We start from the raw sequence: 13144 nt of genomic DNA on the forward strand, positions 1-13144 counted from the left end.
GACCGCTCACCCTGCCCCGGTCCAAGGCCCAGGTACCCATGGTCTGTTCTCAAGGTGACCTTTTTCAAAAAGAAGAAAGTCTCCCATCCGGGGACTGTTGAGATAGTCAATCCATACGTGAAGTGCTTGCACAGCTGTGGGCACTTAGCAGGCACTCAGCTCACCTGGTTGTTACTGGCCCAGCTTAAGGCCAGCGGGAGGCAGCTTGCGAGCGCGCGCGGGTCATCCCTCCTGTGTGCCGCGCGCTCTGTGTCCCCCGGGTGGGGGCCGTGGCGGAGCCCCTCTAGGAGAGGCGGCAGGTTTGCGTCCGTCCGTGGTGGGCGGAGCGCGGCCTCATTCGGTGATGTCACGGCCCGGGAAAGCAGATGCTTGCTGCCTGTCTCCTTAGGGGTAATAGCCTCGGACCTGTCGAATTTCGGTGTCTAACACGGCCGTTGGTTATCGTAGGAGTGGAGCCAACTCATTCGTTTTTTTTTTCCCCGGTTTTCCCCCTACTTTCCGGCTTAGTGCCACCAGAGGGCATTCCGACGCTGTCTTGCCCGTGTACTTCTTCCCTGCATCTGTGCTTTTCAGGTTTTCTTGTTTGGGTGCCCCGTTGAAAGAATTTTTGAAGGCTGCCGGTACCACCTGTTTTTAAGTCGCTATGAAAAACTTGTTAGAAGTTTAAAGATTTTGTTTCTAGCATGTTCTAAATCCTGACATTGTGAAATAACCATTAAAAATAAATCTTTACGTTGCTCTTAAAAGCGTCCAGCAGAACAGATAGCCGTAGGACTCCCTTTGCTTTTGAAATTGAATTTCCACTTGTACTTGTTGAGGATAAGATTCAGTGGGGCATATATCTTTGTAATTACTTGTCTCACTATTATATCTCTCTGCCACGAACATTTATACATCAGCTGGAAGTTTGAAAAACATTTTCATAACTGGGGAGACTGTGTGAAGCGTGAACTTCTCTGTACTTTGTTCGCAACTTCCTGTGAATCTACAGTCACCTCAAAATAAAAGGTTTTTTGTAGAATTATTTTTCCTGGGACCGTAAGGATCTAAGTGTGAAAACGTGATTTCTTATCAGTTGGTTGACCTAATGCTGTTTTTAGTAATAAAATTTTTGAATTTTGGCGGTGTTTAAACCTGGAAGGTAACATGGCACTTGTGTGTGCCCTGATTAAAGGAGCCTCTGTGGGCTCCCCTGTTCCCACCGCCCCCTTCTGTTTGGCACCCAGGAGTTTGGGCCCTGGCAGTGCGGCCTGCGGTCGGATGACCGGGCAGGACAGAGTCCGGGCGGGAGGGCCCCGAGAGCGCGTGGGGGAGGTCTTCACTCTGGGAAGCCAGCGCTGCGAAAAGATGGAGAAAGAATACAATAAAAAAAGTCCCAGTTTATCACTTGGGTTTTCCAACTTAACTTCCGTGATCCTTGGAGCCTTTTTCCTATGTTTTTGTTTCTGTTTTTGTTTTTTATGCTTACCCCAGTTTTCCTTCCGGAAACAGAACCAATGACGAAGGCACTTGGTTTTCTCTGAGAAACCAAGAGTGATAGCCCTTACTCAGAACCGTTTTTGTGCTCTCAGAATCCGATTAAACACCACCTTTAGGTGCCGGAGACGTGGCAGAGACAGCAAGAGCATCTGCTTCGTGTCACACCTGTGTTTCGGCCACAGGGTGAGCATCTCTGGAGCTCTCCGGAGCGAGAAAGAGATCCGAGCCGCGGAGCCTGGCTCCCCGGCCTTGCGTGTTACCGACGCGGCCCTTCGAGCGGAACGAGATGCTGTGAGGTCGGCATCGATACTGCGGCTCGTCCAATCCAAGAAGCCATTATGACATAAGTCACTAGTTATGTGCTACTCTTAGGCTGTGACGCTTTATTTCCACTTAGAACTTTTATTTTATATTTATTAAAAGAACTCTTCTAGTCTTGTTTAGACAGACGTAGGTCACTCTGGCTTGTGCACAAAAGAGAAAAAATACAGACCAGACGAACAGGTTGAGATCCCGAAAAGTACGTCACCTTCCGAGTCCGGCGCTACGTGACCATTTCCCGGGTCACGGTCACGTGGCCTCGTTGACGCACAGGCCGTGCCCCTGTGCCCTGTGCCATCAGAAGGCGTTCCCTAAGAGTACCCCCCACGGTCTCCGGGGTCCTCCTCCAGCCCCTGGTCTCCGTTCTCCAGGAGTTGATGCTGGTACTTTTTTGTCTCATCAGAACATTTCTGGGGGTAGGTTTTCAGGCAAGAGCTGGGAGTCCTTCTTCCTTCAGGTGGTTTATTGACTGAAAGTCGAGGGGTCGTGGTTGCCTAGCCAGGAATTCCTCTAGGGTTAGTTACTTGGAGACTGCGCCCTGGCTGGTAGGCACCCCAGATTCAGAAATGGTAAAATGTGAACACGGTGTGCATTTCAGAATCAGTTAAATAAAAACATCATTCCTATCTTACAGATGAGGAAACAGGCTCAGAGAGGCCCGCTTGACCCAGGTCATGCAGCCGGTTAAAATTGCTGCCCTCCCCCACCTTTATGAATAGGACGGGAGCCCCCGCGAGGACAGCGGACAGTGGACAGCTGTGGTCTTTGCCCTCCTCCTCTCGCTCCTTCTCTTCTCCCTCCCCCTCCTTCCTCATCGTCCTCCTCTTCCTCCTTCGCTTCTCCTTCCCCTCCTCTCCCCCTCTTCCCCCTTCCTCCTCCCTGTCCTCCCCCTTCCCCTCTTTCCTCCTCTTCCTCCTCTTCCTCCTCCTTCTCTTCCCCCTCCCCCTCCCCCTCCCCCTCTTCCCCTCCTCCTCCTCCCCCTCCTCCCCCTCCTCCCCCTCCTCTTCCCTTCAGGCTTTGTGTTTTTTCCTCTCATGCACGCTCCTCTTTCTAAGGGTGCCCACGTTCTGATAACTGTAAAGCAGCAATTTATTGCCAAGCCAGGTCTAACGGGAAGTGACGAGAATGCATGCTGGTGGGCTTTCTTCTCCCTAGGTGTGCCTCTCATAACTTGAGCTCCTCCGGGAAGGTGGGAAAAATCTGTGGAATAGTTGTCTCAGTGGATGAAGATGGTTTAGGGCCTTGGGGAATTCAGTGGCAGCTACGGGCCTCTTTCTAGAATGGTCGCATGCACCCAGAAGTTAGGGCTTTCTGGCCCCAGGCTTTCCTGCTCCAGCATATTAGCCTTTCGAGAAGCAGGCGAGACTCTAGATCAACAGTGTCCGAGGAACTTTCTGGGATGACAGAGCTGTTCTGTGCCCGTACCGTCCAGTCACTAGCCACGAGGCACGTGTAGCCACCGAGCACTGGAAATGTGGCTGCTGCAACCGAGGAAGTGCATTTCTTACTTAATTTAATTAATTGAAATCTAAATAGCTCCTTGTGGCTGCTGGCAACTGGTACGGTCTGTGTAACAGCCAGTGACCACACGGCACCAGTAACGTGGTAAAATGGGGGAAGTTCTTTCTTATAGGCGGTGACCAGGGCTCTTCTCTGATAACATGGCTTCTTTCTGTGTCCGGACTTCTCTTTCCTTTAGTGGATTCTTGAGAGCCTAGTCATGAAGTGTATTTATTGTTGTTCAGAAATGAAAGCAGAAACCTCATGCTTCCCAAGCATATGAGAGTTTTGGGGGGGGGGGGGGGGTGGGGTGTAACTGTCTCTCCCTTGTCTGTTTCTAGGAAAATCAGCACTGGAATCACCTGATTCAGGACGCACAGAAGCGGGGTGCCATTGTCAAGACGTGCGACAAAAACTACAGGCACGACGCAGCCAAGATTCTGAAACTCAAGCCCGTCCTGCAGAGAAGTCTGACTCACCCGCCCACCGTGGCCCCGGAGGTGGCCAGGCCCCAGGGTGGCTTGCCCAGCAGCAAGCCAGACGGTGAGTTTGCCAAGACGTCTTTCCCTTCCTCCCTGTATCACGTGCCTTCTGGCTGTAAGGAGTCCGCTGGTACTGTTACCGCCAAGGACCCTGAAAGACCTCCTATTCAGGACCGGCTTCGGGACCCACGACTGCTTAGGAGGCTGGGCATAGACCCCGAAGCCAAAGGGACATGCCCGAGGGATCCGCAGCCCCTGAGCCCCCAGCATCCTGGGGCCACACCTCCCTCGGGGGAGCCAGGCTTCCCTCTGAGTCACCAGGACCTGGGTGGTGCCCAGCTGTCCACCGCCAGAGGGACCACGCTGAGCAACCAGAACCCTCCCGCGCAGTGGGAGCCTCCAGCTGCCGGTCCGGATGTCTCCGCTAGTAAAAGAGCATGTGACTGGGAAGGAGGGCTCAGCCGCAGGAGAGAGACCAGGGCTTTCAGCGAAGGGGACCGGGAGACGCAGAGCCCCAAGAGCCGTCACCCGAAGAGGCGCTCTGGCTGGGACAACAGGAGACTGGAGGAGGAAGCCAGTGGTTCCAAGAAAAGAAAGTTTTTATAGTAAAGCCAAGTGACAGAGATGGTCAGCCCCAGCATCATCACAAACTTAAGATGGCCACTAATGGGACTGTCCAGATCAGATTATTTTTGTCCTTAAAGGAGTTTGTGTGCTGTTGGAAAACATGGAAAACGTATCCTAACACCTGAACCTCTCGGTATCTTCGATATCTTTTGTCAGCCGCAAAAGCTGTCGAGGGCGTTTGTGTGTCCGTTATATTGTCCTTGAAGACTTAAAACGTTGATCTCTTGTTCTTGTATAGTGAGGGAGACCGGAGTGGATGGTGTAAAAGTTGAAGTGTACATTTGTATAGCAAATAACAAAATCCTTTTAAAATGTAATCTAGTAGACCGTTTTTCTTTCCCCTGCTTAAAATGTTGCTCATTTCCAACAGAACAAACTTTATATCTAAAAAAAATAAAAAAGGGCAGGAGGAGGAGGAGGAGGACAGGCCCTTTCAAACATTGTTATGGCAAGACAGACTCTTCAGCCCGGGTAGTCTGCAGTAAGCTCAGTTAATGCTGGTGGGTCAGATGTCTCTAGTTCTGTTTAAAAAAACAAGTGGAGTCTCCTGGGGGAACCTTCAGGAAGCAGAGCTATGTTAGGTGAAGTTCTGCTGATGTTGGGTGTTTTTAGATGAGGCTCCTTGGCACAGAATATTACGTTTCTCTGATGAGTTCATCTGCCTGTTTCAGGGAGCACATGGGTTTCGAGCTAAAATTCTGATTTCCCCTTGAGATAGAAGAATACGAAATGAAAGAATCACTCTTGAGATACCATTCGGATGCCCCCCAGCGTATTGTGAGCATCCCGGAACCGGTGGGTTACAAGTCCAGTGGTCGTCAGGTGCCAGATCCGTGCAGGGGGGGACCCTGGAAGAGCCACCGAGGCTTGGGTGTGAAAGCTTGCCGGTTGCCGGGAGAATCCGACCAGTTTGTTTTGGGGGGAGCGAGAGGAACTGCCTGTTACTCCCCACCCCCCCCACCCCCCCCAGGGGATTCTGGTCACTAACCGGGCAGCCTGGGACCCGAGAGGGCAGGCCAGATAGAATATTGTGGGCAGGAAATCCCTCTCTCTGAAAAGAGGAGGAGAAGAGTGCAGACATGTGAGGTTGAGACCCAGGAAGAGAGCGGACAGGTTTCCTGTGAGCCTTGGGGCCCGCGTTACCTGCTGCCAGTACGTCAGTGCGGCAGGATCATCTGATCGGAGGGGATGGTGCTGTTGTGGAGGGGAGTGCCATGGCGAGCGGACGTTTGTCTGGACACGGGAGGCCTGTCTGACCGCAGGGTCAGACGTGAGGGTGCACGGTAGCGGGTGACACTCGTCAGAACCAGTGGTTTGTAGCGACTGCTAGGCAGCCCGTTAGCTACTCTGGGGAGGAGACCAGACCCCTGGAGATCCGCATGCACCATTTAGAATGCTGTCCTCTGCTTTTTAAGCCAAGGGGGCTTTGTGTCAGAACTTCTACTGAAACTGGTTGTTTAAGAGCTTTAAAACATTTGCCAGAAGTTTTAAACCTACCTTCTGTGACCCACGTCCCGCCCGGCGGGGTCCAGACGGCTGCTGGTCTTGGGCAAACACTCCTGGCCCTGGGGCATGTGCTCCGTCCCCCGTTGGTGGGCAGAACACTTGTCCTTGGCCACGCAGTGTAAGCGCAGGGTGTGGGGTGCAGGGCGAGCCCCACCCCGTCTGAGTCAGGGGCTCTGTAAGCATGTGCCTTTGGCAAGAAACCTCATTGTTAGTTTGAGTTCACTTTGCTGCTATCTTGTAAGATGCCTCATTGAGCGGATACTTGGTGGTGACGATTTAAAGGGTCGAAGAACTCCGTAGGCTCCTAAAAGGCGTGACAGTGACAGGCAGAGCTGGGGTCAGGAACTTCTCCCTCTGCTGGTGCAGCACAGAAATGAAGAGAGAAGTGCCAAACCCGGGCGGTGCTCTTTCCTGGGGCCCAGTGTTAACACCCGTCCTGGCGCTGTGTTCTTCTGTCGGTTCGCCACCCGCCCAGCCTGTGTCCTGACAGCCCCTCCCTGGGAACACAGTCCCGCCTGATCCCGCATTTGAAACTGTTTGTTGTTCTGGTTGGTAAAAATGTTGGCATAAATCATTTCGTACGGGCGCCTCTCTGGTGGTGGCGGTCAGAACAGTGTCGTTCTCGCAGAGTGAAAAATACGGCTGTTTTCTTCGTCCTTGCTGTGGCGTTGGAAGGAAGTGCCCCGTTTTCTTTCCGTGTTCATTCTTTCACCACGAATATATCCTACTCAAACGCTTGTTTTGCCTCTTTGTATACAACCTTCCTTGGCTTTACTGTGCATGGTTTATTTGGTGAATATGTTTTCATGTATTACCAGGAGCAGATTTGATAAGTACATGTGAATAACCTCCTGTAAATGAATTTTATAACAAAAATGTACTAAACTATTTTCTAAAATTAGTCGTGTAGATGATAATTTTTGGCTGCGGCTTTGATAATTCTTTCTAATGCTCTGAATTCATAGCTGGGGTTCGGTGAACAGTAGCCCTCTGGTCTTTGTGAAAACACACCTTTGAAGAGAAAATGGTGAAATTAAACGTGGAAATAAGAAAACTGGCCTGAGTTAGGAGCTACATATGACGGGGTCAGGTGCAGTGTCCTAACCAGCATGCTTTGGGTCACTTGATTTGTCTTAGGCGGAAATTACTGCCGGGGGGTGGGGGGTGGGGGGTGGGTGGGGGGGGATTTGCTTTACGCAGGTCTGTTCTCCAGCCCCCTTCCCCCACCCCCACCCCGGCTCTCTGTGAAATCCCAGCCGTGAGGTCACAGAGTGTTCATGACCATCCGTGGTGGCCGGTCCTGTTTTGAGGCCTGATTCGACAAAAGAGCACACTCACCTTTAGGCTGAGACCGGGGAGAGCGGGAGAGGCTGGGCAGGCGTGAGCGGAGCTCCCAGAGCCACGATGGGGGACAGGGTGCAGACGTCCGATGGCGGCAGCCGTGGGGCGCCTTCATAAAAGCAGTAGCTTCGGGGAGTGTCATCAGGCTTGGCCACACCGCCTGTTCGAGGGCACGCGCTCATTCCGGATGCGCGCACCCGGGGAGGGTGAAATGACGAATGGGGACTTAGGGGGCATCCTAAATCTGCCGGGTGACCTGGTGAGTGCTCTGACGGCCCTTTCGCTTGTGGGGCTCATTACTGTAACATCTGTAGCGGTCGTTTTTAAAGTCACTTCTGACCGAGTCACCCACGCAGTCCCCGCCACCTCCTGGGTGTCCCCATTCATTCTTCGAGGAATAAATAATTCAGGGAGGAACCTAAAATGTAGCCTCAGCTCCTGTGGAATTTATGTGTCGTGCAGGACCACAGCAGCAGTTTCTGTTCACCAGGGATCCCTCCATAACCTTTAAAGGCCCTGAGTTGCTGTCACCCTGTCCTGGACAGAGGCGTGTGCCACATCAAATGGCATAAACGGTGTCCGTAGACGGATGGGGTGTTCGGAGCCCCAGGAGGCCGTCCGGTGTGCCCTGTGCCCCGCGGCGCAAGCCCGGCCGTGCTGGCAGACGCACTTGCCTTTGTTTCTCAGCAGCCCTGCTGCACACGGGATCCTTAACGTGTGGATTTCAACCTGGGGCCCGCACCTCGGAGTCACCTGGGGAGCTCTTGAAAATGCCACTCCCGGCTCCACCCTAGAATTTGCTTTTAATTAAAAAAAAAATTTTTTGTGTGATGTTTATTTTTGAGAGCGAGAGGGAGGAAGCGAGCAGGAGCGGGGGAGGGGCAGAGAGAGGGGGAGACCCAGAATCCGAAGCAGGCTCCGGGCTCCGAGCTGTCGGCACAGAGCCCGACGCGGGGCTCGAGCCCACGAACCGTGAGATCGTGGCCTGAGCCGAAGGAGGACGCTCAACCGACGGAGCCCCCCAGGGGCTTTTTTTTTTTTTTTTTTTTTAATTTTTTTAATGTTTATTGTTTGAGAGAAAGCGCTTGCACATGGGGGAGGGGCAGAGAGAGGGAGACTGAGCCAGCCAGGTGCCCCCTCCGGGGACTCTTTTATAAGGGCACTAAGGCCACTCTTGAGCTTCCGTCGTCATGACCTAGTCGCCTGCCAAAGGCCCCACCTCCTCGTACCATCGCCTTGCGGGGGGAGGATGTCAACATACGAAGGGAGGGGATCCTCATACCATCGCCTTGCGGGGGGAGGGAGGGGAGGGGGACACGAGCATCCAGGCAGCTGTAGTTAGGATGGGCCACGAGAGACACTGCGTGTGACTTGAGGCCAGAAAAGAAGCACGGGCTCTGAAGGTCGGGGTAGAAGCTTCGGGCGCCGTCGTAACCCACGCCTCTTGTCACTTACCGCTGGCTGGCTGGCGTGGAGCCTGCACCTGCTGGGTCCTCCTTCCCGGGTCCTCGTGGCGCTTCTCCAGTGCCTGAGCCAGGTTGGCTGTTGGCTCCACGACCGAGGGCCCCAGCTTCTCCGGAACCGCGGGCCGACCGACACGGGCTCCAGTCCACCTTGCGGATTCCAGCCTGCCCTCGGCCCCCCACTGCACGTCCACCCTCTTTCCCGACCGCCCGCCCGTAGACTTCCAGCTCCCGCGTGAGGCATGAAGGCTGTGTGAGCTGAATGTGGCCCAAGTCCCCCCAAGTCAGTGCTTTCCTGCCAGGAAGAATGAGATAGAAAGAGGATGCCCGGTGCACATATGTTACAAGTCCCCAGCATGGCGTTGCAACCAACAGCAGGGGAGTGGCGAACCCTGGAACCCCTCTAGGGCAGTGACAGACCCCCCCCCCATATGGTTTTCCATCGTTTTTATCCACACGGAAAAGGTTCACAATATGGTGGTAGGTAAGGGGTGGTTCTATTTTTGTTCTCTATGTGCGTATACACAGTAGATTGATTTTTTAATAGGAAAAAAAAAATACCTAAAAGGACCAACATGTTTAACAAGGGTTAGGTAGGTAGGTTGTTTTTTTCCCAAAGTTTGTTTATTTTGAGAGAGCGCGCGAGCAGAGAGGGGGCAGAGAGAGCGGAGAGAGAGAATCCCAAGCAGACTCCACGTTGTCAGCGCAGAGCCCGACCGGGGTCTCAGTCTCATGAACGGTGAGATCACAACCTGAGCCGAAAGCAAGAGTCGGATGCTCAACCCACTGAGCCCCCCCGGGTGCCCCAGTTGTTGGTTCCTTTTTAATGGATTTTATTTCTGGGGCGCCCGGGGGGCTCAGTCGGTTGAGCATCCGACTTCGGCTCGGGTCACGATCTCACCGTTCGTGAGTTCGAGCCCCGCACCGCGCTGTCCGCGCAGAGCCTGCTTCGGATCCTCTGTTCCCTTCTCTCTGTGCCCCTCTTCCCCCTTCTCAAAAGTGAATAAACATTAAAAACATTTTTTTTAAGGAAAAAAAAAGGTTTTATTTCTGAGAGCAATTTTAGGTTCACATCAAGAGGAGAGGAAGGTGCAGAGAATTCTCCAGAGAGCCCCCTCCCCACACACATCCACAGCCAACCCCACAGCAGCCCTCCTCTCCAGAGTGTTCGTGGGTCTCAGCCACTGAATCCGCACCAAGTCACTATCACCTGAAGTCCGGGGTTTACATTGGGGTTCGCTCGCCTACATTCCATGGGTTCGGGGGGACGTGTGATACACACAGGCCACTCCAGGACATGGACATACAGGACAGTTTCACCACCCTAAAAATCCTCTGTGCCCTGCCTATTCTAGGGAGTATTTGGAAGTTTATTCTGTATTTGTTTTTCATTTTTCCATTGGTTGTATAGTGAGCGTGAATTATTTTTGTAATAAAAATGTTCTTTTTATTAAAAAAATTTGAATGTTTACTTTTTGAAAGAGAGTGGGGGGGGGGGGAGGGGCAGAGAGAGTGGGGGACCCAGAATCCGAAGCGGGCTCCAGGCTCCGAGCTGTCAGCACAGAGCCCGACGTGGGGCTCGAACTCACGCGCTGTGAGGTCATGACCTGAGCCGAAGTGCAACGCTTAACCGAGTCCACCCCCCCCCCCCCCCGGGGCGTCCCCCAAATAATGTTATTTTAAAGAAAACCCCAGTTCTTCTGGTCATTCTCTCTTACAAACGGCGCTGCCCTGGAGCCTGCGGGGAAATGCTGTGTTAGCAATTCCTCCCACGTGGGGGCGCTCTGGGGCTGGGGTCGCCCTGTGCAGGTGTTCACTCGCCCCTGGGCTCGGCGGACCTCTGTTCCTCCCGGGCACCCCGACCCCAGCAGCCACCAGGCCTCCTGGCCTTCCCATGCCACACCCCACCCACACCCCACCCCACCCCCACCCCGCCCCGGAGCGGGAGTGGGGAGGTGCGGGGCACGCAGCGGGGGCTCGAGGAACTAAAGGCCAGAGGGGCGGCTGCACGGCAGGAGGCACCCAGCACCCAGCCGCCCTCCCCCGCCCAGGGTCTGACCCACCTGGGCGCTGCGCTGGGGGCTCCGGCGGCGCCCGCAGTGCCAGGTGCCCGCCAGCCGCCCAGGTGCGCTGCAAGTCGCCACCGGCAGGGCGGCGCTCTCGGGCCGCTCCCTGCTCCCCCAGCCCGCGGAGGGGGCCTGCCCGGACCTGCGCCCCTGCTCGGCTCCGGCTCCGGCTCCGGGTGGGCGGCGGGGAGGGCGCTCAAAGAGCAGAGCAGGGCAGAGCCAGCCGACAGGGGCTCGCAGACAGGGGGCAGGGTTCCTTTCGGATGCAGGCCCTGCGCAACGGGGCGCAATGGCACCTGTATTTGTACCTCGGGCTCCGGGGGAAGGGCGGAAAGCCGCCCGTCTACGTCGGTTACTCTCAAAGCTGGTTTGACCCGGGGCCGAGTCCCCACAAGTCCCCGGGGAGGGGCCGAGGGGGAGACAAAATTAAAAGGCGTCCAGCGCCCTCTGTGCTAGCAGTGGATGCATTGAATCCGAGAAGATGCGCCAGCGTGCGCGGAAGAAAAAAAAAAAAAAGTATATAAACTTAGGGACTAACTTATTTGAATGGCCCAAACGTTCCAGGAAGAGCACTTCCGGCTCCATTCTGACCGTAGCAAGTCGCCCCACCTCTCTGAGCCTCCTCTGGGAAACGGAGACGCATTTATTTTGTATGCTTTAGCCTTTTTATGAAGGATAGCGTGCTTCCTGCACCTCTCCTTCTGTGATTTGAATTTGCCACTCTATGTTTTAAGATTTATCCATGGTGATGCACATAGCTCTAATTTAGTGGTTCTCAGGTGGAGGGGGTACCGTCGTTACAACTGGGGTGTCTATCACAAGCCAAGGGTGCTGCGTAACGTTCCAGTGTCCGAGGACAGTTCCCCCCCACAGGAACGATGCCCCCCCCCCAAAACGTCAGTAGTGCCGAGGCTGAGAGACGCCCTCCGTCCGCTGTAAACTGCTCTGGGCCACACCGCAGTTCCCCCATCCGGCCTCTGGTTGAGGGGTTTGGTTTATTTTCATCATCACTCCCCATTCAATACTTCCCCGATCACTCTTGTATACATGTTCCCGCTCCTCATGCTGGATTTTCTCCAGGAGGCTTACCTAGGAGTGGAACTGCCAGGACTCCGGGAGGGGGGGGGGGGGGGGGGGAAGCACATTATACGAAATCATATACTGATTTATATCCGCATGTTTTTCTTTTGTAAAGAAATTCTTACCGGGCGCCTGAGTGGCTCAGTCGGTTCCGCGTCTGAAGTCGGCTCAGGTCATGATCTCATGGCTGGTGGGCTTGAAGCCGGCATGGGGCTCACGGCCTGGACCCTGCTTCAGATTCTGTGTCTCCTGCTCTGCCCCTCCCCCTGCTCATGGTCTGTCTCTCTCTCTCAAAAATAAATTTTTAAGAAATTCTTAATATATTGTCCATGTTATTTTTTTTTTTTTTTATCTGTTACATGCATTTCCCGTATCCTGTCTCAGGTATGGCTTGTGCTGTTTCCCTGGTGTCTTTTGTGGTATATAAGATTTTTAGTTTAATGTAGTTGAATGTATCAGCCTCCCAAGGTTACAAGGTTACAAGGCTCCCAAGGTTAAAAACGCATTCCTTTTGCCTTTTTAACCTCCTGAATTTTTTTGTTTTAATTTTTTAATGTTTATTTTTGAGAGAGTGAGACAGAGCATGAGCGGGGGAGGAGCAGAGAGAGAGGGAGACACAGAATCCAAAGCAGGCTCCAGGCTCCGAGCTGTCAGCACAGAGCCCGACGCGGGGCTCGAACCCCGTGATCATGAGATCATGGCCTAAGCTGAAGTTGGATGCTCAACTAAGCCACCCAGGTGCCCCACTCTTGAATTTATTTTTATGCACGGCATGAGGAAGGGATATAATTGTATTATCCACTTCTCATAAATACAACCACATTATGTTAGCGCTATTAATATTTTCAAATTTTTATTTTTGTCCAGCATTTTGTTTTGAAAATTTTAAATGTAAAGAGACGTTAAAATAGGGCGATGACTACCTCAATGCCTTCTGCCTGGATTCACCAGTTCTCAGCATCTTACCATGTTACACTTTTTCTACGCATCTATCTGTCTAAGTTTTGGTTTTCACTGAACAATTTCAATACTATGATACCCCACTCCTAAATACTGGAGTACTTATTTCCAAGGAATAAGGACTTTTCAAAACAGAACAACAATCCTGTCATCTACATTTGCTATGATTATCTAATTTGTGGTCAAATTTCTGCAATCATCCCCAAATTCCCGTCGTTTTTAAACAGATTTTAACTCTGGGACCAATGTAGGATCACACCTTACATTTGGTTGTTCTGTCTCTTCAGCTTCCTGTATGTAAAATATTACACTATTTATT

At 53.0% G+C, this 13144-nt stretch overlaps 1 protein-coding gene across 7 annotated transcripts in view; it reads left to right on the forward strand.

Moving 5' to 3' along the window:
* SETX (senataxin) overlaps positions 1 to 4726 on the forward strand; it is a 63376-nt gene extending 58650 nt beyond the window's left edge. For all 7 annotated transcript variants that reach the window (XM_058693731.1, XM_058693730.1, XM_058693726.1 and 4 more), the window contains one exon: positions 3642 to 4726. In XM_058693731.1, coding sequence (XP_058549714.1) covers positions 3642 to 4388 — 747 coding nt within the window. In that variant the 3' untranslated portion in view covers positions 4389 to 4726. The remainder of the gene's footprint in view (positions 1 to 3641) is intronic.
* The last annotated feature ends 8418 nt before the right edge of the window (positions 4727 to 13144 follow it).

This window comes from Neofelis nebulosa, chromosome 12, assembly GCF_028018385.1.
Source record: "Neofelis nebulosa isolate mNeoNeb1 chromosome 12, mNeoNeb1.pri, whole genome shotgun sequence".
Taxonomy (NCBI): Eukaryota; Metazoa; Chordata; class Mammalia; order Carnivora; family Felidae; genus Neofelis; species Neofelis nebulosa.